The sequence below is a fragment of the Onthophagus taurus genome, chromosome 8 (genome assembly GCF_036711975.1).
Source record: "Onthophagus taurus isolate NC chromosome 8, IU_Otau_3.0, whole genome shotgun sequence".
Lineage (NCBI taxonomy): Eukaryota > Metazoa > Arthropoda > Insecta > Coleoptera > Scarabaeidae > Onthophagus > Onthophagus taurus.
In genome coordinates this window covers 9944461-9969094 of record NC_091973.1, presented here as the reverse complement: position 1 = coordinate 9969094, position 24634 = coordinate 9944461, and the positions used below count along the sequence as shown (strand labels likewise).

Below are 24634 nucleotides of genomic sequence, written 5' to 3'. Positions count from 1 at the left end.
CTATTTCTTCTTTTTCTGGAGTATCGGTAAGTATACGTGACTTTCCTCTTCGTCTTCCTACTTTTATTTTGCGTGCAGATGCCTTTGGATACGGCCGTAGCATTTCAGGCGTAATAGAACTTTTGGAAGTCTTTCCCTGGATAGCATTTGAGGTGGAAGGGATAGAGATGTCAGCTACTATCCCATCTCTTTCTTCTTGTTGCTCATCATTGATTCGTTCATGAGCGTGGGTAGCTTCACTCAAAGGTCGATCAGTTACGTATACAGATAAGAATTCATCTTCAGCGAAAATATTCTCGTTCATGGGATAAAGTCCACTAGCTTCAAATCCCTTTTGAATGTTAGAAGTGGTAAAAGCTTTACCCCCAAGTTCAGCTATGTCATATATTGAAATGGCTTGCCCTGGATTCATAATCATCCATTCGCTACAGGTAGTTTTGTAATAGGTCTTCATTGGCCCAAAAACTGTTCTGTCGAGCGGTTGTATTTTGTGGCTAGTATGAGGATGAAATGTTATCATAAGAGTTCCGTTATTCTTGCAGAAATCAATGGCGTTAACGTTCACGTGACTATCATGGTTATCCAAAAGTAATATGACAGGATTTTCAACTGTTGGTTTGATATGATTTTTAAAGTGTTCCAAATATTTTAAAAATAACTGTTCGCTTGACCAGCCGGATGGATTGGTAGCTCCGATACTACCAATCGGGCAACATTTCAGCATATGCGGTTTAAAATTGACCCTCGGAAATATCATCATAGGCGGAATATGATTTTCAATCGCATTGATTATGGCGATCATTGTAACATTTTGACCCCGTTCACCACTAGTCATTTGGCTTAATTGTTTTATTCCCTTAGGTCCTATAATTTTTGGTGGAACATGAACTGTTGTTAGACCGGTTTAGTCACAATTCCAGATTTTTTCTGGAGTAAGATTGCCAGGCGATAGAAGTTCTTTATAATTTTTAAAAAATGACGATATATTTGTTTTATTGAAACATGTTGATCTAGCCAAACTTGTGGATTCGGGCTTTCGAAGTGATAAATCTTGATGTCTTTGCCTATGTCCCAACAAGCCGGATGGGATTTTGCATTTGCAACAGCATACTGGTATGCTAAAGTACGAACTTCTACTTTAGTCAATTATTACTAGCTTATCAGTTATTACTAGCTTCATATCGAAATACTGTGGCTCCCGATTCTTTATACAATTTTACGTGCCTAATCAGCGTGATTTTAGATATATTAAAGGATTTTGCAGCTTCCCTAATTGATAATTCACCGCTTAAAAATTTTTTCACCGCCGCAATTAAATATTGAGAATTTATAGGTGCTCTTTTGACACCTGATTTGCTTCCAGGCATCCTCAAATATTTATCTGAAATAATAAAAGTTAGTTGACTTCAGTTGATATTTTCCCCAAGTATTGAAAATAAGTAAAGTAAGTAAAATAATGTTTATTGAAATCATTTCTAGGGGTACACTTTAAAACTTATAATTTGTAATAAAAGAATATTAACACGATCGTAATGCTTTAAAAATACGACTGTTGTTCTGCGGGATCTCAGAGGCAACTGTGTCGACGGTTCGATCTTCTTATTCGTTAGCGCTTTAATGGTGGAATCCCACATATATATATATATTTTATTGTTCCCTCTTATGCTTATATTAAGTAATATTACCTCTATAATTATTATTACGATTGGTCATGTTTGAAAACCGTTCGTTGCATTTTAGCAGCAAATGAAACATCACCAATTTTTATTTCTACTTGGTTTTCTTTCCTTATTCTGTAATGATTCCGTTATATTGTAAAAATGAAAATAAAGTTATTATTATTATTATTAAATAACGTTACGAGAGTTAACGCGTTACGATGCAACACATGAGTTAAGAGTGCTGCTGGATTCAGCATCCCAATCTCATTTCATAACCGAAAACATGTGCAACTTTCTCAAACTGAAGAAGGAGAAGATCGATAACGGAACATTAACTATATCGCATCAAACACAAATCACGCTGAAGTCAAAACACAGTAACTTCCAAGAAACCATTACATGCTTAGTGGTTCCACAAATAACTGATTTCAAATTTCAGCAACCATCAAATTAGCATATTACATACAATCAACCGGGTACAATTGATATTCTTATTGGCGCTGGCTTGTTTTGGGATTTATTGGGTATTGTATAAATAAAAACTACAAATAATCCGACCTTACAAAAGACCAAATTCGGTTGGATAGTATCTGAAAACTTAACAAATCAACAAAGCAAGGAAAAGGTCAAGCAAGAAAAACATTAGTAGTAACAAATTCATTACAAGAACAAGTCGAACGTTTCTGGAGAATGGACGAATTCATTGAAGCAAAAAGGGTGTATACAGAAGAAGAACAATGCTGTTTAATTTTCTACGAACAAACGACAACACGAGACCCCGAAGGCCGTTTTATCGTTAAATTACCTTTGAAGTCAAACATGAATGATTTAGGATACTTAAACGAAGTAGCGAAGTCACGACTCATCAACCTAAACAGAAGATTTAACAACAACTCAGATTAAAGCACGCATAAGCAAATTGCAGTCAAGATTACATTGAACAAGGACATATGAGTAAATCCAAGGAGAACGAACAAAAATCGTATGTTCGTAAAGTCGTTAAATAATAGTAGCAGAATTTGATAGAAAATACCAAAAAATACTATGGAGAAATCATTCCGATGAAGAATTGCAATCTTATGAAATGAATAGAGTAACATTTGGAATGTCATCGGCACCATTTGAAAACAAATTTCCGGCTGAATCTCAAATAATGCAGAGATTTTTACGTCGACGACATGATTACAGGACATGATGACATCATTAAACTAAAAACGATAAAATTCAACGTAACAACAATCCTAGAGTCAGGAGGTTTTACTTTAAGCAAGTTCAATAGCAATCATCCAGAATTGAGAGATAAAGTTTCAAATCAAATCCAACAATTATGTCGAAGAAATTTTCAAAACGTTAGGAATTCAATGGAATACAAACACTGACAAGCTGACATATACCCGTGCAGAATTGAAACATACCATGCTAATCACGAAAAGAACCATTTTAGGACAAATAGCAAAGTTATTCGATCCATTAGGTCTTATATCTTCAATCATAGTTATTGCAAAAATCATATTTCAAGAGCTACAGTTACATCAAACGGATATACAGATACAACGAATCGAGTTACATACTTTTACATATGCCTCACATATACAGAGACAGAGATCAACTTACTAGCTGCAAAATCAAAGGTTGCACCATTGAAAACAATTACAGTTCCCAGATCGGAATTGTGTGCTGCAGTAGATGGAGCTCATCTTGCTAAGAAATTCAAATCCATTCTACAACTACGGATAAATGAAGAATATTTTTGGACATACTCACAAATTGCACTATCGTGGATTAATTCAAGGCCAAACAAATATAAGACATTTGTCTATTTATTTATTTTACTATTTGGGATACATACAGGGTAATCCCCACAACAGTATCCTCTAAAATATAAAAACATAATTAAAAAAGAAATACAAAAGAACTCATTTACAATTTAAGCAACTAAAAGATAACAGGAATGATATTTAAAATAAATTACAAAATAAAAAGTATTATTGACACACGTTCAATTTACAAATAGCATTCCAAAAAGTACTAAAAGATAAAACAAAAATGTCCACGTCAGGACAATAACGATTATACGTATTCATAATACGAGGTAACGGCGAATTAAAGTACGCATTAGTGCTAGAAGTGGGCAATCTAAATAAACACTGATCTCGAGTAAAATAGCTGGGCACAGCGAATGAAATATGATTCATAAATTCGGGCGAATCAAGCAAACCGTTGATCAATTTATACAAGAACAGTATATCAGCGGCAGATCTACGTCCGCGCAGCGTTCGCAAACCAAAGACGGTGCACCTCTGCTCGTAGGAATAGTACGGTAAGTAAAATTTGTGAGCCAAATATCGAGCAAATCTTTTCTGCAATCCCTCAAGGCGGTCAATATACACAGCATATACAGGATTTCAGACAACCGATGCATAATTTAGAACACTGTTTACATATGCCATGTAAACTTGATCAACATATGATGTAACCTAAAATCCTATTAGCCTTAAAGAATAATTCTTTCGAATGATTTGTGAAAAGCAATTTAGAATCGAAAACGATACCCAGATCCTTTACACTAGAAGTAATTCTCAAGTACTCCGATACAAGTCTGCAATCATAGCCTACGGTGTATCTTTTTCTGCTGACTTGTGAGTGACTTCCTTGAGGAACACCAGAAGTAACTAAGGCGATGTTAGAAATATAGTTATTTATTTTTACAGCTTGACATCTATCGGAAATATAAGAAGCCAACCACGATAGCAGCCAATTTGACATATTAAACCTTTCTAATTTAGATAGGTGTGCTGCATGATTCAATTTGTCAAACGCTTTACAGAAATCCGTATAAATGGAATCTGCCTGACAGTTTTCGTTCATGCATGATTGAATGAAGTTGATGTAAGACACCAGATTAGTATCAACCGGACGACCACGGAGAAAGCCATGTTGTTGCTGAATCAGAGAAGGTTCGAAACGATATTTCTACTACCCGACTTAAATATTGGCAGAACAAACGCTTTCTTCCATTCAGAGGGGAAAATTGATTGTGAGAGAGAACGGTAGAAAATAATGAAAAGTGATTTAGCAAACTCCGGCGCACATGTTTTAATGAAAATACCCGGTAATCCATCGGGACCTGGTCCCAAGTTACCATCAACGGAAGTAAGACCATCCAAAACATCATCAACCGAGAACCAGGGGCAAAAGTTATTTAATATAGTTTGACGTGCTTGTTGCAGATTTTTACTATGAATAAAAACCGAACTAAAATATTTAGAGAATAACTCCACAATCTGGTGACCCTCAGTTGCGGACTCACCATTATATACCATACGAGCCGGTACACCGCCACTGCCACGTTTTCTATTAGCTGCATATGACCAAAGATGAGCCGGATGATTAATTAAGTCAGATTGTATATTAGTTAAATAGATATTATAATCACTCGAAATCAACGTCTTAGATTAATGGTTTTGATTGTAGAGGATGAATACCAACTGGGATAACGGTATTTACTGGCAACAACACGTGGTACATTATCAAAAATAATACGATTAACATGGTCATAAAATTCGGTAACACATTGATTAACATCACGATTATTAAGTATTACATCCCAGTCCACACTCAGCAACGCACTCTTAATACTATTGAAGTCAGCTCGACTAAATACATATTTGGTACAAGGACTAACTAAGGCAGGGTGATGGACATCGATGCCAACAAGCGGATCATCGCATAAACGCACAGAACATATCGTATCCATATTACACAAAATTAAATCGAGCGTTCTACTATTGCAGTTAACAATGTTATTATATTGTACAAGGTTACAATAAGAAAACGCTAACAGAAATTCCCTTGAACGAGCATCATTACCACCGATAGGAACCAGATGCCCGGAAGACGATTGTTGCCATAAAATATTAGGTAAGTTAAAATCCCCCACTATAAGAAGAGTATCTTCAGGATAAAGCTCACAAACACGTTGTAATTGTTGAAGGAACATAGTAACAGGAACCATATCACTGGGGGGAAGGTAGGCACAACACAAGAGCACTCTTTTATCACCAACATGGACGGAGAGCCACAAATCTTCAGCACCGGTAGTTAATTCTGGTAGAGGTGTAGCTGAAACGCTTCTTCGTATAGCCACAAGAACACCACCACCTTCCTCCTTATGAGAGATCGAAGACTTTCTGTCACGTCTAAAAATAATATAATCACTGCAAAGCAGCTCCCCATCATAAATTGAGTCATTAAGATTCGTCTCAGTCAAACAAATAACCTCATAATTACAATTTAACGAATTCACGTAAGCAGTTTCAGTTTTACTGCGCAAACCACGCACGCTCTGATACAACATTGACAGAGCCATGACTCTGGAGAGAATCAAATTAGAACGGCCGGATCATGTCAGCGATCGAAACTTAAAGTTTTATTAAATCAGCTTCAGACTTGATAACCATGGCTCTTGCTTTATCATCCCGACATACATGAATGACGCAATTTTTCAACCACACGTATTTATAACCTTTATTACGACAAGCCGATTTAGTAGACTTCAACAGCGCGGTATTGTGTACAGTTAGATGTTCGTTGACGAATAACCTTTCAGTAATGTTGGGAATGTTTAAACCAGGGGAGCCATTATTATTGTTTTTGCGGTACCGCTTCGAAGCCGTGAGAAAATGATCACGCAAACCGCGGGATAGGAATTTAACCACAATGTTCTTGTGTTTAGGAATACCAGTGTCATTTCCAGCATTCGAACGTTACGGAAGACGGTGTATTGTATCAACGTCTTGTTTGGTTACTGGACAGTTTATTACTTCTCCAATCCTTGATAATGAAGAACAAAGATCTTCATCTCTTTTCTCAGGGATCCCAGACAGGATTAAATTGTTTAATCTAGAGTATTGCTCCAGATGCTCCACCCGTGAGGTCAGGTCATCAACCGCAGATCTAAGCTTTACATTCACAGCGGTAACAGACTCGAGCCGTTTCCAAGGGCGTAGATATGGGGGGGGGGTAAAGGGGCGTAATTACCCCCCCCCCAGAATAATGAAAAGAAAATGTGTATTTTCATAAATATTTTTTTTAATTTACTACTACTTTTATTTAAACTAAATCTAATTTAATTAGTATAATGAACAAGAACAACGCCTCTTATACCCGAACCTACTTATCGTACCCCGAGATGCGACCTGTCTCGTCGTCAAGCAGACCTGTAGGTATATTGTGTACGTAGGAAGCGTTGACAAGAATCGACTTGTTTAGAAGCAGATCGACTTTTTGTCGCCTACTTCGGTAGTTGGACGAGTACGACTCTTTTATGTTCGACGGAACAAGAAAATTCAAAGGCGTCCGTCTGGCGATTTGATCGTCTATAAATTCCGAATGCAATTTTTATTATTTAGTTTTTAGTCGACGAGTCGATTGTAGCCAGCAAATTTAATGTTGTCCCGTATTATTATCGTTAATCCTTATCATTTAATTATATTAAAATACAAGATGAGTAAACGCACCCTCCAGAAGACAATAGACACGTTTCTAATACCAAAAAAAAAAAAAACCGAAACTGACGACACTCAAGATGACTTGGTAAATAAACTACAATCTACACCTGATACGATTTCTGTCCTGCCGAATATCGAAAATAAGTTGGACGACATAAATGAAGAAAATCCTACTACAAATCATCCTCTAGATCCAATTTCGACATCAGGAACATCGCAATCAAGCGGACAGGCACAATATAGTGGTGACGTAGATATCGGCTATTACATTAAAAAACAACAAATAACAGATATGGAAAAATACAATATCTTAAAAAATGCTTTTGTACCTAACACCCACTATCAATTTCCCTATTCTGTTCATTGTAAAAATCAGAAAGACGTAAAATGCTTTTTATCGGTCAAACATTTTAACTCTTTCCACTGGCTCACATTTTCAAAACATTTGAATGGTTTGTTTTGTAAATATTGTGTACTATTTGCAAACTACGGAGGCATTCACAAATTAACTAAATAAATTTGTTGTTAGTCCTGTTCAAAAATATTCAAAACTATTGGGTAAAGACTGTGCTTTGGTGGTACATAATTCATCTAATTATCACGTCCAAGCTGTTTTATTTGAAACTAATTTTATAAAAACATTTGAAAACCCTCAAAAGCAAATACAAAACATGCTGGACGTTAAACGTTTGGAGCAAATTAAAATTAATAGAGATAAAATAAAATCTATAATTAGCACGGTACATTTTTTGGGGAAACAAAATATTTCTCTTCGTGGTCATAGAGTTTACTCTGATGTTGTAGAAACGTCCGACGTTAATGAAGGAAATTTACGTGAATTTATACGACATCGGATTGAAACGTGTGGAGATGATTTAATTTTGAAGAATCATTTTGAAACAGCTTCAGTTCGTAATAAATATATAAGCCCTACAATACAAAATCAACTTATAAACTGTTGTGGAGATGAAATTTTAAATTCTACAATTGAAAAAATTAAAAAAAGTAAATATTATAGTATCATATTTGATGAAACCACCGATATAAGTCACAAATCACAAATGTCCTTAATTGTTCGATATGTGGACGAAAATTGTAAAATTTGCGGAGATTTTCTTGGTTTTCTCGATTGCCATCAGGAAAATTATGACTTTACACATGAACCCTTACTCACTGGAAAAATATTAGGACAGACAGTTATTGCGTTTGTAAACAGAATATGTTTGCCAGTACATAATTGTGTTGGAATAGGTACTGATACATGCAGTGTAATGTTATCTGATACCAAAGGGGCTGTTTCAGAAATTCGGGAAACATTAATCAATGCAATTGCAAGTCCGTGCTACAATCATTCTCTTAATCTTTCAATATCCAAAGCAACTAATGTTCAAGCCATAAGAAATACAATGGGTACCATTAAAGAAACCATTGCATTTTTTAATTCTTCGGCTAAAGGAACAAAGTTATTAAGTTCATCAATTCCGAACAATTGATAAGTTTGTGCGAAGCAAGATGGGTAGAGCGTCATGATTCAGTTTTAAGATTTAAAGTTTGTTTCGAAAATATTATAGATGCTCTGGAACTAATCGCATAGTGGAAAGATAATGAGTCATCAACAAAAGCTCAATTGTTAATAAATTCCATGTCAAAATCAACATTTATTGTTTCACTGTTTTGTTTATCTTATTTTTTAAACCTTACCTTAAATCTAAGCAAAATATTACAAAATAAAGCAATCGACGTTAATATGGCTAAAACACTTATTGATAATATTAAATCAATTTTGCTTAAAAAAAGACAAGATGCGGAAATTTGTTTTAAAGCTATTTATCAGGAAGCAGAAGATCTGCATAAAAAATTGAATATTCCAATATTGATGCCTCGAACTAATGCAAGACAGGGATATCGCGATAATGTAAATACCAGTGTTCCAGTTGATTATTTCAGAACTTCCATTTTTATTCCACTTCTAGATAATGTTTTACAAGACATTGATTTTCGGTTTGGTTCAAAGCTTTTTGCGGCTCTGGACATCAATTATTTCGTACCATCACAAGTAATGAAAAATCAAAGCGGAGATTTTACGAATATTATAAAGAACGTCACAAATTATTTGGTTAACGTCAATAATGAAAATGAAAAATTTACATCAATCACTCTTGACGCCGAGTTAGAACTTTGGAAAACCAAATGGGTTTCTTTTGATGGAAACCTTCCTAATACTGCCATCGAAGCTTTTATGCTTTGTGACCCATCGAGCTGTACACGTACATATTTTATTAGTTTTTGGATTTTATAACTTTTATGTTGCTTTAGGAAAGGGCCTCTAACAACTAACAACAGCAGAATTATTAGAAATTATCGAGAATTTGAACGAAGATGATGTTATACCAGATGGAGTGATCATTACCCCTCCAGATGATTTCGATAATACAGATTGCGATTCGGGTGATGAAGAGAGTAACGATCCAGATAATTTGAATCGTCACCAACTAGAAGCTGAAGCCGAACTACAATACGCTGATAAAGTGGAATCAGAGTGGGATGAAGAAGACTGTATACCGCTTTCAACATTCCAAAAGAGGCGCAAGGAAGAGTACGTAAAATGCAAATGGGAAAAAGGGGACCTTAACACCTCCTGCCAAGAAGGAACATTCCGATTTCTGCCTCCCCTTTCCCTGGGACCTAGTAGTCATCCATTCGAATTGTTTTCATTAATGATAACGCCTGAAATTATAAACATGATAGTAGAACACACCACTACCTATGCGACACAACCAGAAAGAATACTTCAATTTAACAGAAGAAGAACTGTATACTTTTATAGGTATTCTACTGTTGAGTGGTTACGTACCACTTCCACGCAGACGGATGTACTGGGAACAAAGCGAGGATGTACACAATGTTTTAGTCGCTAATGCGATGAGGAGGAGCAGATTTGAAGAAATTTGTAGTTATTTACATATGAGTAACAACGAAACCATTTCTAAAGATGATACACTGGGTAAAATTCGCCCCCTTATAGATTGTTTGAATCGACAGTTCCTCAGATACTCACCGATTGAGAATAACATTTCCATCGACGAATCTATGATACCATACTATGGTAGACATGGATGTAAACAATTTGTAAAAGGTAAACCTGTTCGATTTGGTTACAAGGCTTGGGTAGCTGCTCTTAAATTAGGATATTGTGTCCAATTTGAAATTTACCAGGGGAGAAAAAGAAGCGAACAAACGCAAGTAATGGGCCTGGGGGAATCTGTAGTTCTAAACTTTGCAGAAATTTTAGAAAATTATTACAACAAGAAATTTTCCTTGTACTTTGATAGTTTTTTTACTTCCCCGAAGCTTATTAGAAGTCTCACGAGCAGAGGGTTTGGAGGAACTGGAACTGTCCGTGATAATCGTACGGAAAAGTGTTTTATAAAAGGCAAAAATGAAATGAAGAAACTAGACCGTGGTTCTATGGATAGTGCAGTTGATAAGAAAAATAATATAGTATGTGTACGTTGGAAAGATAACAATGTTGTTACAATGCTGTCAAACAAATATGGAATAAATCCCCTCCAAAAATGTTATAGATAATCTGTAAAGAATAAAAAGAAAATATCTATAGATCAACCTAATCTGATATCATATTATAATAATTATATGGGTGGTGTAGACCAATTAGACAATCATGTTTCCAACTATAGAATAGGTTTCCGCGGAAAAAAATGGTACACACCAATAGTATACTGGTTACTTGACGTTTGTGCAACAAATGCCTACATTCTAGCTCGAGAATATAACTGTAAAAAAGATAATCTTCAATTTCGACGAGAAATTGCAAACCATTTGTTAAACACATATGGCAGTAAAAGTGAGAAACCGAGGCGAAAAAGAGCATCAGTAAGATTTCCGTTATCTGTAGTCAATGGCAGACATATAATCGTAACGAGTCAACCTAGGCTGCCAAGTGTGCAAGAATAAAACAACAAAAGCATGCCAAACCTGTAAAGTACATGCAATGGTACTACAGATAAATGTTTTTCAGTGTACCATTGCGAATAAATTTCGTTCTAAATATGTAGTGTGTTTTTTATTACCACTTATAGCTGCGATCTTTATGAGGCCCTATGGGTCGTTACAGACCCAGTTTTAATTTTACATCAGAATTCTAAAATCTTACTTTATTATATTGTTTTACATGTGTAAAAAAATAAACACAAATAAATGTATGTATTAACTGAATAAAAACGATTTTATAATTCTGGGTATTTAACAGGTTGGGTCGTAAACGACCCTTTGGGCATTAAAGGAGTACAAATATTTTTATAATTCTGGGCATTAATGGGTTAAACATCGCGAAAAACCAACAAAAATACGATATTTGACGAGAACACGATTCTAAAACTATGTCGATATCATCCCTGTGTACACCCAAAATTAAGTCATCAACATATTTCTTAATGAAATCAATTCTAAATCAATTTAAAATTAAACAACACAACTTTAAGATTTTAAACTGTTTGTCAATCTGTTCTTGTCTTAATTTTTATTAATCGATTCAATTTTTATAAATTTTTTATAATTTTGTATTCTCAAGTTTAAATTTAGGCGGCTTCACCGCAAACGATTTGACGCTTGCGCAGTACATTCCTGATCGCAAATTTTTGGTTGGTATCAATGCTTAAAAGAGTTTTTTTTTTCAATTCTTAAACAGCACTTGTTATTTTTATATAAAAGAGGTTTTACCTGTCAGACATCTTGTACGCACGTTGATTCATCCAGTTGTGTTAATAGTTCGCTTGATCCTTTATGATCCGTTAATTATGATGATGTTTCTCGGTTGTTCTACAATTGTTAGTTTCAAAAAACAAGTAAGTGATTATTAAATTACAATTTATAACTCTTTGTTAATCTCTTGTAGCAATAAAAAATGCTCTGAGGAAGGTTACAATAAATAACCGAAATATTAGCTTTTCAAAAAGTTGTTTCTTTAATTAAAACCTGGACCGTACACCTCGAATAGTCGCATTTACTTGTTGCTCACTTGTATCGGTCGTAGATACTTCTTTCCTGCATCGTTGTAGATGCGTGGACATGTCATGATTGCAGATCAAGAGAACGAGGCGCTGTTTCTCGCAAATCATGTGGGTCTACTTCGGCGACTCCGTCCTGTCCTGCGAATCCGTCTACGAGATGGTTAAAGAGATGCGATCCGAGTTACGTTCTAAAAAGGGCTACCTTCTTCATTCAGTCGACTTTTGTAGCGCCCGTATATCAGATTTTGAACAAGTTGTTGAAAGAGCTAAAGAATAAAGTAAAAATTATTGATAAATTAACAGCCGAAAACTTACAATTGCGTGACCGGGTGTCTGATCTTACAGCTTGAGTTGATGATATGGAACAATATTCCCGCCGGAACAATTTAGAGATCCAGGGTGTTCCTGTTAAGAATAACGAAAATTTGTTGGATGCCGTTGCTGCTCATGTGGGGTATGATATTTCGCGTGTGGATGTAGACGCCATTTATCGTGTTCCTCATATCAACCGTGACAATTCAAATCCAAGGTCCATCTTAGTTCCTCGCAGCCTGCATCCAGACGAGAAAATCCTTGCCCTCGGGCTCATCACCGGGCATGAAGATTGATGGCGTCGGTGAAAGATGCTTTATGAACGAACCCTTACTGTGATTGGTAAAGAAAAAAATTACAAATATATATAGACCCGCGATTGTAAAATTTTTGTACGACAAACCGACTATTCCCCTCTGATTCAGATAGGGAACGAGAGGAATATTTCGATAAACGCCATGCATTTATTTTCTTTTTATTATCAGAATGTGCGCAGTATTCGTGGCAGACTACCGATTGTATTCAATAACTCATTAAATGTCGACTTTGATGTGATCTGCTTAGCGGAAAATTGGCTCCACCCCGGAATTTTTTCAGCTGAAATTCTGCCTGACTCGTATGTTGTTATAAATAAGTACTACATAATACTATATTAATAATACTAAACAAATGTCCATCAGAGAGACCAATGGATTATTACGTGACAAAAATGAAAGAGGCATTTGCGTATAGCAAGACAAGCTATCGCAGACCAGGAAGCTAAACATAACTGGTATAATTTTCTCAATGGAAACAATTTCGTAAACGGGTGGTCAAAAGCCATACCAAGAAGGGTCTTGTACTTATTGTCTTTGAAATTCAGAAGGACGAGAATTTTATGAAAGCCATTCGTTGAAAGATTCCACAGGTAAAGTTTCATGTCCGGTTTTGATAGCGTCGAAGTGTCCGTATTATTATGCAGACAGTGATTGTGCTCATACTAGAAACATTTATACATTGGGCAATACCCAATGTATAAATGAAACACTACCAGAACTTAGAAGTTTGGCTAATAGCACGTTGGGATCAGCTAGTAATCACAAGTAATGAATTGTAATTGTTTAATTTCCGAAGTTATTAATATTCTCTTACTGAATATTAAAGTATTTTTATAAAAGGTTTAACATTGCGTTTTTTATTTCTGTTTCCAAATAAAGTTTTGTGTTCAATTTTAAAATGTGTTTGATAGGATAAGAATAGGGGGCGTGATGGCTCAGCGTGTAGGTCTCGAGTTAACACGCAGATGGGACGCCAATGCTCACCACGCAATGTGGGCAAGCACCAACACAAATGAAAGAGGTGAGTTGTTTTTTGACTACCTATTAGGGGAGGGGCTTACTGTTAATAATGTAGGCTCCAAACCAACCTTTGTTACTAGAAATAGAGCAGAGGTAGTTGACATTACGTTCAGCTCAATCATATTAAGCTCAAAGATAACCTCCTGGAGGCTATCCTCTGAACAGTCGTGTTCAGATCATAGATATATTCAATTTAAAATTGACCTAAGGATAAAATCGGACTGTATGTACCGTAATCCCCGTAGCACTAACTTGGGATCTGTTTAAGAGTTGCCTTGCAGATAACCTAACTAGTGTCATCGCTACCGTGTGATCAAATTGAAATAGCAACGGAGTAGATCTCTGTGGCAATTCGTTAGTAGCAGTCCACTGATGGTGTAAAGTAATAATCGGGGCACACTCTGGTGTATCGAATCTCTTAGCTCCGAAAGACAAGAGATGCGGAGGCTTTTTAATCGGACCAAGACATTAGGTAAATCGGAGAAATATAAACAAGCTCTAACGAATTACACTAAAAATATACGTAAGGCAAAAAGAGAGTCTTGGAGGAGGTTCTGTGAGGTAGTGAAAGACACACCCAGCAGTGCAAGAATTCACAAGATTCTCGCTAGAGATCCGGCACTCTTGTAAGATGTGTCTTAATGGACTTAATTCCAGCCTCAGCCAATCCGTTAAAATGGCGCCCACCTGATGGATTGAATTTCCAATGAATACCCAAAGTGGTTTCAGTAACATCTGCCAGTTCTTGGAGTTTGCGGCTAGCACCAACAAAATTCGTTCCCTGATCGGAGAATAACATCGAACATTGACCTCGACGGGAAAGAAATCTTCGGAGGGCAGCAATAAATGAAGCTGTAGATAAATAGACTGGGAATTTTTTCAGCTGAAATTCTGCCTGACTCGTATGTTGTTATAAATAAGTACTACATAATACTATATTAATAATACTAAACAAATGTCCATCAGAGAGACCAATGGATTATTACGTGACAAAAATGAAAGAGGCATTTGCGTATAGCAAGACAAGCTATCGCAGACCAGGAAGCTAAACATAACTGGTATAATTTTCTCAATGGAAACAATTTCGTAAACGGGTGAATGAGAATAACACCGAACATTGACCTCGACGGGAAAGACAGATAGATAAAGATAAATAGACTGGGATCCGGGCTCTTGTCATGATGGTGAGAATTGGGAAAGCGAAGTCTATTCCAACAACATTAAATGCTTTGAGTTCAGTCACTCGGAACTTTGGAAGGTCAGCCATGAATGGTGTATACGATCTGGGTTTGGCACGGAAGCATTTGATACATCTTGATAAAACATGGTAGATGGCACTTCGAGGAGGCACAATCCAGTACTGTTGAGCCAATATTGTTGAAAACGTACGAAGTCCAGGATGCAAAAATTTACGGTGAGTTTCTTCTATTATAAGATGAGTTAAACGCGACACTTTTGGTAGTAACACTTGATGTTTTTCATCAAATGGTACATCCGCATTATGTAACCGACCACCCACCCTGAGTAACCCATCTCGATCCAAGAAAGGAGCTAGTTTACTGATTGGTTTTGGTAGTAATTGGTTTTTGGTGAGAAAGCAAAGGACTTCAGAAAAGTGCTGAGATTGGACGTGCTATACTAATAAATGAAGAGACTCTTGTAATTCGAAAGAAGATACAACAGAAGAATAAAATCGTTTTTTCTTCTGGGTTCTTTGAATGAAGCGAAGGACATAAGATACGATTCGTTTTATTTTTGATAATGAGGACAATTTGGTAAGCAAAATATCAAAAATGTGGAAATAAGTTGATCGGGATAAAGACCCCGTGAAGCACAATCAGCTGGGTTTTCATTAGATGGAACAGATCTCCAAGATTCTGCGGGTAACACGTCTTGAATATGTGAAACTCTATTGGCGATGAATATTTTCCAATTTCCAGGAATGGAATCAATCCAACGAAGAATGACTTTGGAATCAGACCATACAGTAATTGATTCAAACTTAATTCCTGATGAAAGAGCATCCTTTATTGTTGAGAGAAAGTCGACGAAAAGTGTAGCTCCACATAATTCCAGTCTTGGAATGGAAATGGTTTTTAATGGTGCTACACGAAACATTCCACCAATGAAGTAGGTCTTGATGGACTGATCAAAATGTTCACACCGTATATAAGTAACTGTAGCATAACCAATAGTAGAAGCATCGCAGAATAAATGATGTTGGCAAGTGTTATAAGAATCCGATAATATCATACGAGGTAAGTTAAAACTTGATAATTGTTTAATCTTAATTAAACAAAAAAGATTTTTTTTAATATTAGAAACAAATTAGGAAATAAATTAAAAGTGATAACGCAAGGTTCGAACCGACCCAGCTACCGGTCGCAACAACACCTGACGAAGCGCTGCAACTCAGCAGCTCCATCGATCAATTGCCGATTAAGGATCGATATCGGCAGTGCTCAAACAAGAATTGAGGACGCAAAATAATTATTGTTAATTTAATTTTTGTAAATAAGACACGATTGTTTTGGAATCAATCGCACATTGTAGTTTTAAGGTTTTGTATATAAACTGAAAATTTTTATAATAAAATTTAGTATGAATTAATTATCTACTCGTCTTTACTTCACCACCTTTCTACATCAGATAACCAGGCATAGTCCGGATCTGTTCATGGTCCTTCGACAACAAGCCAACGACCTACCCCTACTACTCTACGGCTTAAGCCAAATTGCCGTTACGGAGAGTGAGGCTGCTCTTCGATGGAGATACCTTTAAAAAAAATCCTTTTTACACCAACTCAAAAAATTCGTGTCATAATGTCGGAACAAGAGTTGAACAAATATGCAATGCGCCAGCAAGAATTGGGGCAAGAAATCAACTACAAACTACAAACAAACATAAAAAAGATTCCCAGTCAAGAAAAAATGAAAAATACATTCAACAACGTCGGAAAAGGCTACAAAAACTATGGATGGAAATCGAAGAAACTCACAATAAGTTGGAAGAATTCGATGCTCCGACTCACGCGTATTTCACCACAAACTATATTACGCAACTAAAGAAACTATAACAAGAGGTTATGAACCAATTGACGGAGATCCCAAGAGATCAAACCGAGCAATCCCAGGGAGAAGATAGAGAAGAAGAGGAAATCCTTCAAGCAAGGCCGTCCTCAAAAGAAGAAAACGAAGACATCGAGCAAGCTCAACGTATCAAGAGGTAAGAGGTCCGGATAGAGAAGCTGATGAAACTTCACGCCAAGATTGAGAACGAGCTAAAACTAAGAAAATCAAAAAGCACTTACAACTACTTGAAGAAACAAATTCAAGAACAGATGGACAACATCCAAAGATTGGAAGAAGATATTCAGATATTCGAAACCAAGTACAAATCTAAATACTTCAGAGAAGAAAAATTCTTGAACTGTGAAGAAATGTACAGAAGATTACCTCTGAACCTTATGAATCTGTAAGACCTACAACTCAAAATCCTATCATTCCTCTCCCAACAATAAAACTGCCCATATTTGATGGATTGTATGAAAACTGGACAACATTCCACGACCTTTACCTTAAAACAATCCATTCTAATCAATCCTTAACCAATGTGGAAAAAATGCAGTACTTAAAAACTCATCTAAAAGGGGAACCGAGCAGAATAATACAACATCTCAACATTTCCGAAACAAACTATGATGCCGCATGGGCTTTACTTCAACGTCGATACCAAAATAATCGATTAATTTTGTCCAAGCTACTGGATAAAATACTTGACCTTCCAAAATTATCGATCGAATCATCCGAGAAGATCAAAGAACTGCACGACACTACTTCAGAATGCCTACAAGCCATTAGTAATATTGGGATTGTGACAGAAGCATGGGGTCCTGTGATCAGTAGAATCTTAGTACGCAAATGGGACAACGACACCAACAAATTATATGAACAATCCCTAAAAGATCCTAACAAGATACAAGAATTTCAAGAACTAATGGAATTAGTATTCAGACACGATTCCAATCGCTAGAAGCAATTGGAGAAAAAACAAAAAGAAATCAAGTACCAACACAACAAACAAAGTACGAACAAAATAAAACATGCAAATATTGCGGAGAAGATCATTACATACATTCCTGTTCCAAATTTCAAGAACTCCCCGGAAAGAAAAGGGAAGAATTTGTGAACACGAAAAATCTATGTCGAAACTGCCTGAGTCACAAATTCACAGGCACATGTAACAGTACGAGAAGAAATTCTCCAGTCCCAGTACCAAAACAACAGCTCACGTTTCTCAAACAAATATTAATATAAACAGCAATTAATATAAATAGCAAAGTTATTCGATTCATTAGGTCTTATATCTTCAATCATAGTTATTGCAAAAATCATATTTCGAGATCTATAGTTACATCAAACGGATATACACATACAACGAATCGAGTTACATACTTTTACATATGCCTCACATATACAGACACAGAGATCAACTTACTAGCTGCAAAATCAAAGATTGCACCATTGAAAACAATTACACTGCAGTAGTTGGAGTTCATCTTGCTAAGAAATTCAAATCCACTTTCTTCGCTCTTTGCTCACTTAGTATCCGTATAGACTTTCTAAGTGTTCTGAAGTGGTCGATTTGTTAATTAATAACTAATTAATAACACTTTTAATTCCATTATTGTCGTTTCGCAAAAAGTGATCATGTCGATATGCGAACGGTGTAATCGTGTGGTGGGAGGAGATCGGGCGTCCAGTGCTTGGTGTGCTGCCTTTGGTTCCACACAAAATGCATTGATCCGGAGGAGACGTTGGAGTCTGTAGATGCGTGGACATGTCATGATTCAAGATCAAGAGAACGAGGCGCTATTTCTCGCAAAGCATGTGGGTCTACTTCGGCGACTCCGTCCTGTCCAGCTATTACCTTCGAATCCGTCTACGAGATGGTTAAAGAGATGCGATCCGAGTTGCGTTATAAAAAGAGCCAACTTCTTCATTCGGTCGACTTTTGTAGCGCCCGTATATCAGATTTTGAACAAGTTATTGAAAGAGCTAAAGAATAAAGTAAAAATTATTGATAAATTAACAGCCGAAAACTTACAACTGCGTGACCGGGTGTCTGATCTTACAGCTCAAGTTGATGATATGGAACAATATTCCCGCCGGAACAATTTAGAGATCCAGGGTGTTCCTGAAAAGAATAACGAAAATTTGTTGGATGCCGTTGCTGCTCATGTGGGGTATGATATTTCGCGTGTGGATGTAGACGCCATTTATCGTGTTCCTCATATCAACCGTGACAATTCAAATCCAAGGTCCATCGTAGTTCCTCGCAGCCTGCATCCAGAAGAGAAAATCCTTGCCCACGGGCTCATCACCGGGCACGAAGATTGATGGCGTCGGTGAAAGATGCTTTGTGAACGAACCCTTACTATGATTGGTAAAGAAAAAAATTACAAAGACGTCCGCGCGCGTCTAGGTCAGATGGACTTGGCCCTTAGACCAATGGATTATTACGTGACAAAAATGAAAGAGGCATTTTAAAGACAAGCTATCGCAGAACAGGAAGCTAAACATAAGTGGTATAATTTCCTCAATAGAAACAATTCCACCGTAAACAGGTGGTTTCCACCATACCAAGGAAATTCAGAAGGACGAGAATTTTATGAAAAATTACAAATATATATGGACCCGCGATTGTAAAATTTTTGTACGACAGACCCTCTGTGTTCCCTTCTGATTCAGATAGGGAACGAGAGGAATATTTCGCGTATGTAAACTATTAAGTCAATTAAACGTAATTTATTAAACGCCATGCATTTATTTTCTTTTTATTATCAGAATGTGCGCAGTATTCGTGGCAGACTACCGATTGTATTCAATAGCTCATTAAATGTCGACTTTGATGTGATCTGCTTAGCGGAAACTTGGCTGCACCCCGGAATTTTTTGAGCTGAAATTCTGCCTGACTCGTATGTTGTTAATACTACACTAATAATACTAAATAAATGTCCATCACGTTGTCACATTTTAATTAACAACAAAGACCAATGGATTATTACGTGACAAAAATGAAAGAGGCATTTTAAAGACAAGCTATCGCAGAACAGGAAGCTAAACATAAGTGGTATAATTTCCTCAATGGAAACAACTCCACCGTAAACGGGTGGTTTCCACCATACCAAGGAAATTCAGAAGGACGAGAATTTTATGAAAGTTATTCGTTGAAAGATTCCACAGGTAAAGTTTCATGCCCGGTTTTGATAGCGTTGAAGTGTCCGTATTGTTATGCAGACAGTGATTGTGCTCATACTAGAAAGTATTGCCCAATGTATAAATGAAACACTACCAGAACTTAGAAGGTTGGCTAATGGCACGCTGGGATCAGCTAGTAATCACAAGTAATGAATTGTAATTGTTTAATTTCCGAAGTTATTCATATTCTCTTACTGAATATTCCAGTACTTTTATAAAAGGTTTAACATTGCGTTTTTTATTTCTGTTTCTAAATAAAGTTTTGTGTTTCATTTTTTGATAATTTTAAAATGTGTTTGATAGGGTAAGAATAGGGGGTTAGTAGGTTAGCGAGAGTCAATTAGGAAATATCGATACCCGCATGAACAATATTATTCCGATCTTGGACAACTTTTACGATATTCAAAACAAGATTGAAACTCAAGGAGAAATTGAAGAACTCGAAACGTTTGAAGACATTTATTTTGATTTGATAAGTAGAGCTATGTTTATATACAAAATCTTGTGTTATTTTGGAAAGTATTACATCCTAGTAAAGTTTCCCGATTAAAAACTGAACCATGAAAATAAATAAGTAGATGTTTATTAAAAAATAAAGTTTAATTGTTTCTTTTGTGTCTAGCGCTACTTGATATTTGGACAAAAATAACATCGAGTGGAAAACATTCATGCGCTACTAGATTAAAATGTTAGTGTGCTTTTTGATGGGGAAAGAAATGAATTTTTAAGAAAAACGAAATACTATGTAAAGAATGTTTTTAGGATATCAATAATAAAAACAAATTTTGGCATTCCATTTAAAAAAAAAAGTTGATAGTCGCCATTTTGAAATAATTTGTTCAATTGAAAATATGATATCACCATCAATGGAAGAGAATGTCCTAAAACATGTAACTGCCAAATATTTTGAAAGTAGTACTCTGAATCAGGCTGTATATACATTCACGATGTCAGAACAACTTCAATACTGTAAATTTCACTCATATGCTGACAACACCCAGATTTACTACTCGTTCCCACCTGCAGATTTTTAGTGTGCACTGAATTTTATAAATAATGCACATTAATAATAATAAAACGACAGCTATTGTGTTTGGATCGGACCACGCCCGCGCGCGTCTAGGTCAGATGGACTTAGTTATAGACCGGCAACAAATTGAGTTTCGAGCATCGGTAAGCAACACTCTTTTGACACCTGATTTGCTTCGAAGCATCCTCAAATATTTATCTGAAATAATAAAACTTAGTTGACTGTATTTTCCCCAAGTATTGAAAATAAGTAAAGTAAGTAAAATAATGTTTATTGAAATCATTTCTAGGGGTACACTTTAAAACTTATAATTTGTAATAAAAGAATATTAACACGATCGTAATGCTTTAAAAATACGACTGTTGTTCTGCGGGATCCCAAAGGCAACTGTGTCGACGGTTCGATCTTCTTATTCGTTAGCGCTTTCATTTGGGAATCCCACATATATATATATATATTTTATTGTTCCCTCTTACTCTTATATTAAGTAATATTACTTCTATAATTATTATTACGATTGGTCATGTTTGAAAACCGTTCGTTGCATTTTAGCAGGAAATGAAACATCACCAATTTTTATTTGTACTTGGTTTTCTTTCCTTATTCTGTAATGATTCCGTTATATTGTAAAAATGAAAATAAAGTTATTATTATTATTATTATTAAATAACGTTACGAGAGTTAACGCGTTACGACGCAATACATGAGTTAAGAGTGCTACTGGATTCAGCATCCCAATCTCATTTCATAACCGAAAACATCTGCAACTTTCTCAAACTGAAGAAGGAGACGATCGATAATGGAACATTAACTATATCGCATCAAACACAAATCACGTTGAAGTCAAAACACAGTAACTTCCAAGAAACCATTACAAGCTTAGTGGTTCCACAAATAACTGATTTCAAATTCCAGCAACCATCAAATTAGCAGATCCTACATACAATCAACCGGGTACAATTGATATTCTTATTGGCGCTGGCTTGTTTTGGGATTTATTGGGTATTGTATAAATAAAAACTACAAATAATCCGACCTTACAAAAGACCAAATTCGGTTGGATAGTATCTGAAAACTTAACAAATCAACAAAGCAAGGAAAAGGTCAAGCAAGAAAAACATTACTAGTAACAAATTCATTACAAGAACAAGTAGAACGTTTCTGGAGAATGGACGAATTCATTGAAGCAAAAAGGGTGTATACAGAAGAAGAACAATGCTGTTTAATTTTCTACGAACAAACGACAACACGAGACCCCGAAGGCCGTTTTATCATTAAATTACCTTTGAAGTCAAACATGAATGATTTAGGATACTTAAATGAAGTAGCGAAGTCACGACTCATCAACCTAAACAGAAGATTTAACAACAACTCAGATTAAAGCACGCATAAGCAAATTGCAGTCAAGATTACATTGAACAAGGACATATGAGTAAATCCAAGGAGAACGAACCAAAATCGTATGTTCGTAAAATCGTTACATAATAGTAGCAGAATTTGATAGAAAATACCAAAAAATACTATGGAGAAATCATTCCGATGAAGAATTGCAATCTTATGAAATGAATAGAGTAACAATTGGAATGTCATCGGCACCATTTGAAAACAAATTTGCAGCTGAATCTCAAATAATGCAGAGATTTTTACGTCGACGACATGATTACAGGACATGATGACATCATTAAACTAAAAAACGATAAAATTGAAAAAAACGAATCGAGTTACATACTTTTACATATGCCTCACATATATAGAGACAGAGATCAACTTACTAGCTGCAAAATCAAAGGTTGCACCATTGAAAACAATAACAGTTCCCAGATTGGAATTGTGTGCTGCAGTAGATGGAGCTCATCTTGCTAAGAAATTCAAATCCATTCTACAAGTACGGATAAATGAAGAATATTTTTGGACATACTCACAAATTGCACTATCGTGGATTAATTCAATTATCAGATTTTGAACAAGTTGTTGAAAGAGCTAAAGAATAAAATAAAAATTATTGATAAATTAACAGCCGAAAACTTACAATTGCGTGACCGGGTGTCTGATCTTACAGCTCGAGTTGATGATATGGAACAATATTCCCGCCGGAACAATTTAGAGATCGAGGGTGTTCCTGAAAAGAATAACGAAAATTTGTTGGATGCCGTTGCTGCTCATGTGGGGTATGATATTTCGCGTGAGGATGTAGACGCCATTTATCGTGTTCCTAATATCAACCGTGACAATTCAAATCCAAGGTCCATCGTAGTTCCTCGCAGCCTGCATCCAGAAGAGAAAATCCTTGCCCTCGGGCTCATCACCGGGCATGAAGATTGATGGCGTCGATGAAAGATGCTTTGTGAAGAAAAAAATTACAAATATATATGGACCCGCGATTGTAAAATTTTTGTACGACAGACCCTCTGTGTTCCCCTCTGATTCAGATAGGGAACGAGAGGAATATTTCGCGTATGTAAACTATTAGGTCATTTTGTTGTAATTTATTAAACGCCATGCATTTATTTTCTTTTTATTATCAGAATGTGCGCAGTACTCATTCAATGTCGACTTTGATGTGATCTGCTTAGCGGAAAATCTGCACCCCGGAATTTCTTCAGCTGATATTCTGCCTGACTCGTATGTTGTTATAAATAACTACTACATAATACTACATAAATAAATACTACATAACACTACTAAATAAATGTCCATCACGTTGTTACTTTTTAATTAGCAACAAAGACCAATGGATCATTACGTGACAAAAATGAAAGAGGCATTTTGAAGACAAGCTATCGCAGAACAGGAAGCTAAACATAAGTGGTATAATTTTCTCAATGGAAACAATTCCACCGTAATCGGGTGGTCAAAAGCCATACCAAGAAGATTCTTGTACTTATTCTCTTTAAAATTCAGAAGGACGAGAATTTTATGAAAGTCATTCGTTGAAAGATTCTACAGGTAAAGTTTCATGTCCGGTTTTGAGAGCGTTGAAGTGTCCGTATTGTTATGCAGACAGTGATTGTGCTCATACTAGAAAGTATTGCCCAATGAAACACTACCAGAACTTAGAAGGTTGGCTAATGGCACGTTGGGATCAGCTAGTAATCACAAGTAATGAATTGTAATTGTTTAATTTCTGAAGTTATTCATATTCTCTTACTGAATATTATAGTATTTTTATAAAAGGTAACATTGCGTTTTTTATTTCTATTTTTAAATAAAGTTTTGTGTTAAATTTTTTGATCATTTTAAAATTTGTTTGATAGGATAAGAATAGGGGGCGTGGCAGTCGCCCTGTCTCCATCATCAGCCTCAGCGGCAACTAGCACCAAGAGCGTGAAGAGAGCGCCAGGTGTGAAACCCGGCCGAGGAAGGATTTCCGCACGTGTCGGGGGATAGACAAAGCGCTTGCTTACTTATCAGGAACAACATTAATGCATTTTTAATCTCAGAGCATAGCGACCGCGATTGTGTGGCTGCGGTTCTGACAATCCGAGGTGAGAAGG

At 36.0% G+C, this 24634-nt stretch overlaps 1 protein-coding gene across 1 annotated transcript; it reads left to right on the top strand.

Moving 5' to 3' along the window:
- The first annotated feature begins 7842 nt into the window (after window positions 1–7842).
- Window positions 7843–8664, top strand: LOC139431049 (52 kDa repressor of the inhibitor of the protein kinase-like). The gene has a single exon (XM_071198619.1). It carries the CDS (start codon window positions 7843–7845, stop codon window positions 8662–8664), a length of 822 nt encoding a protein of 273 aa, XP_071054720.1.
- Window positions 8665–24634: the final 15970 nt, after the last annotated feature.

What these genes read in the sequence shown, in the direction of transcription:
- LOC139431049 (XM_071198619.1), top strand. Translation starts at nt 7,843, where the DNA reads ATGCTGGACGTTAAACGTTTGGAGCAAATTAAAATTAATAGAGATAAA.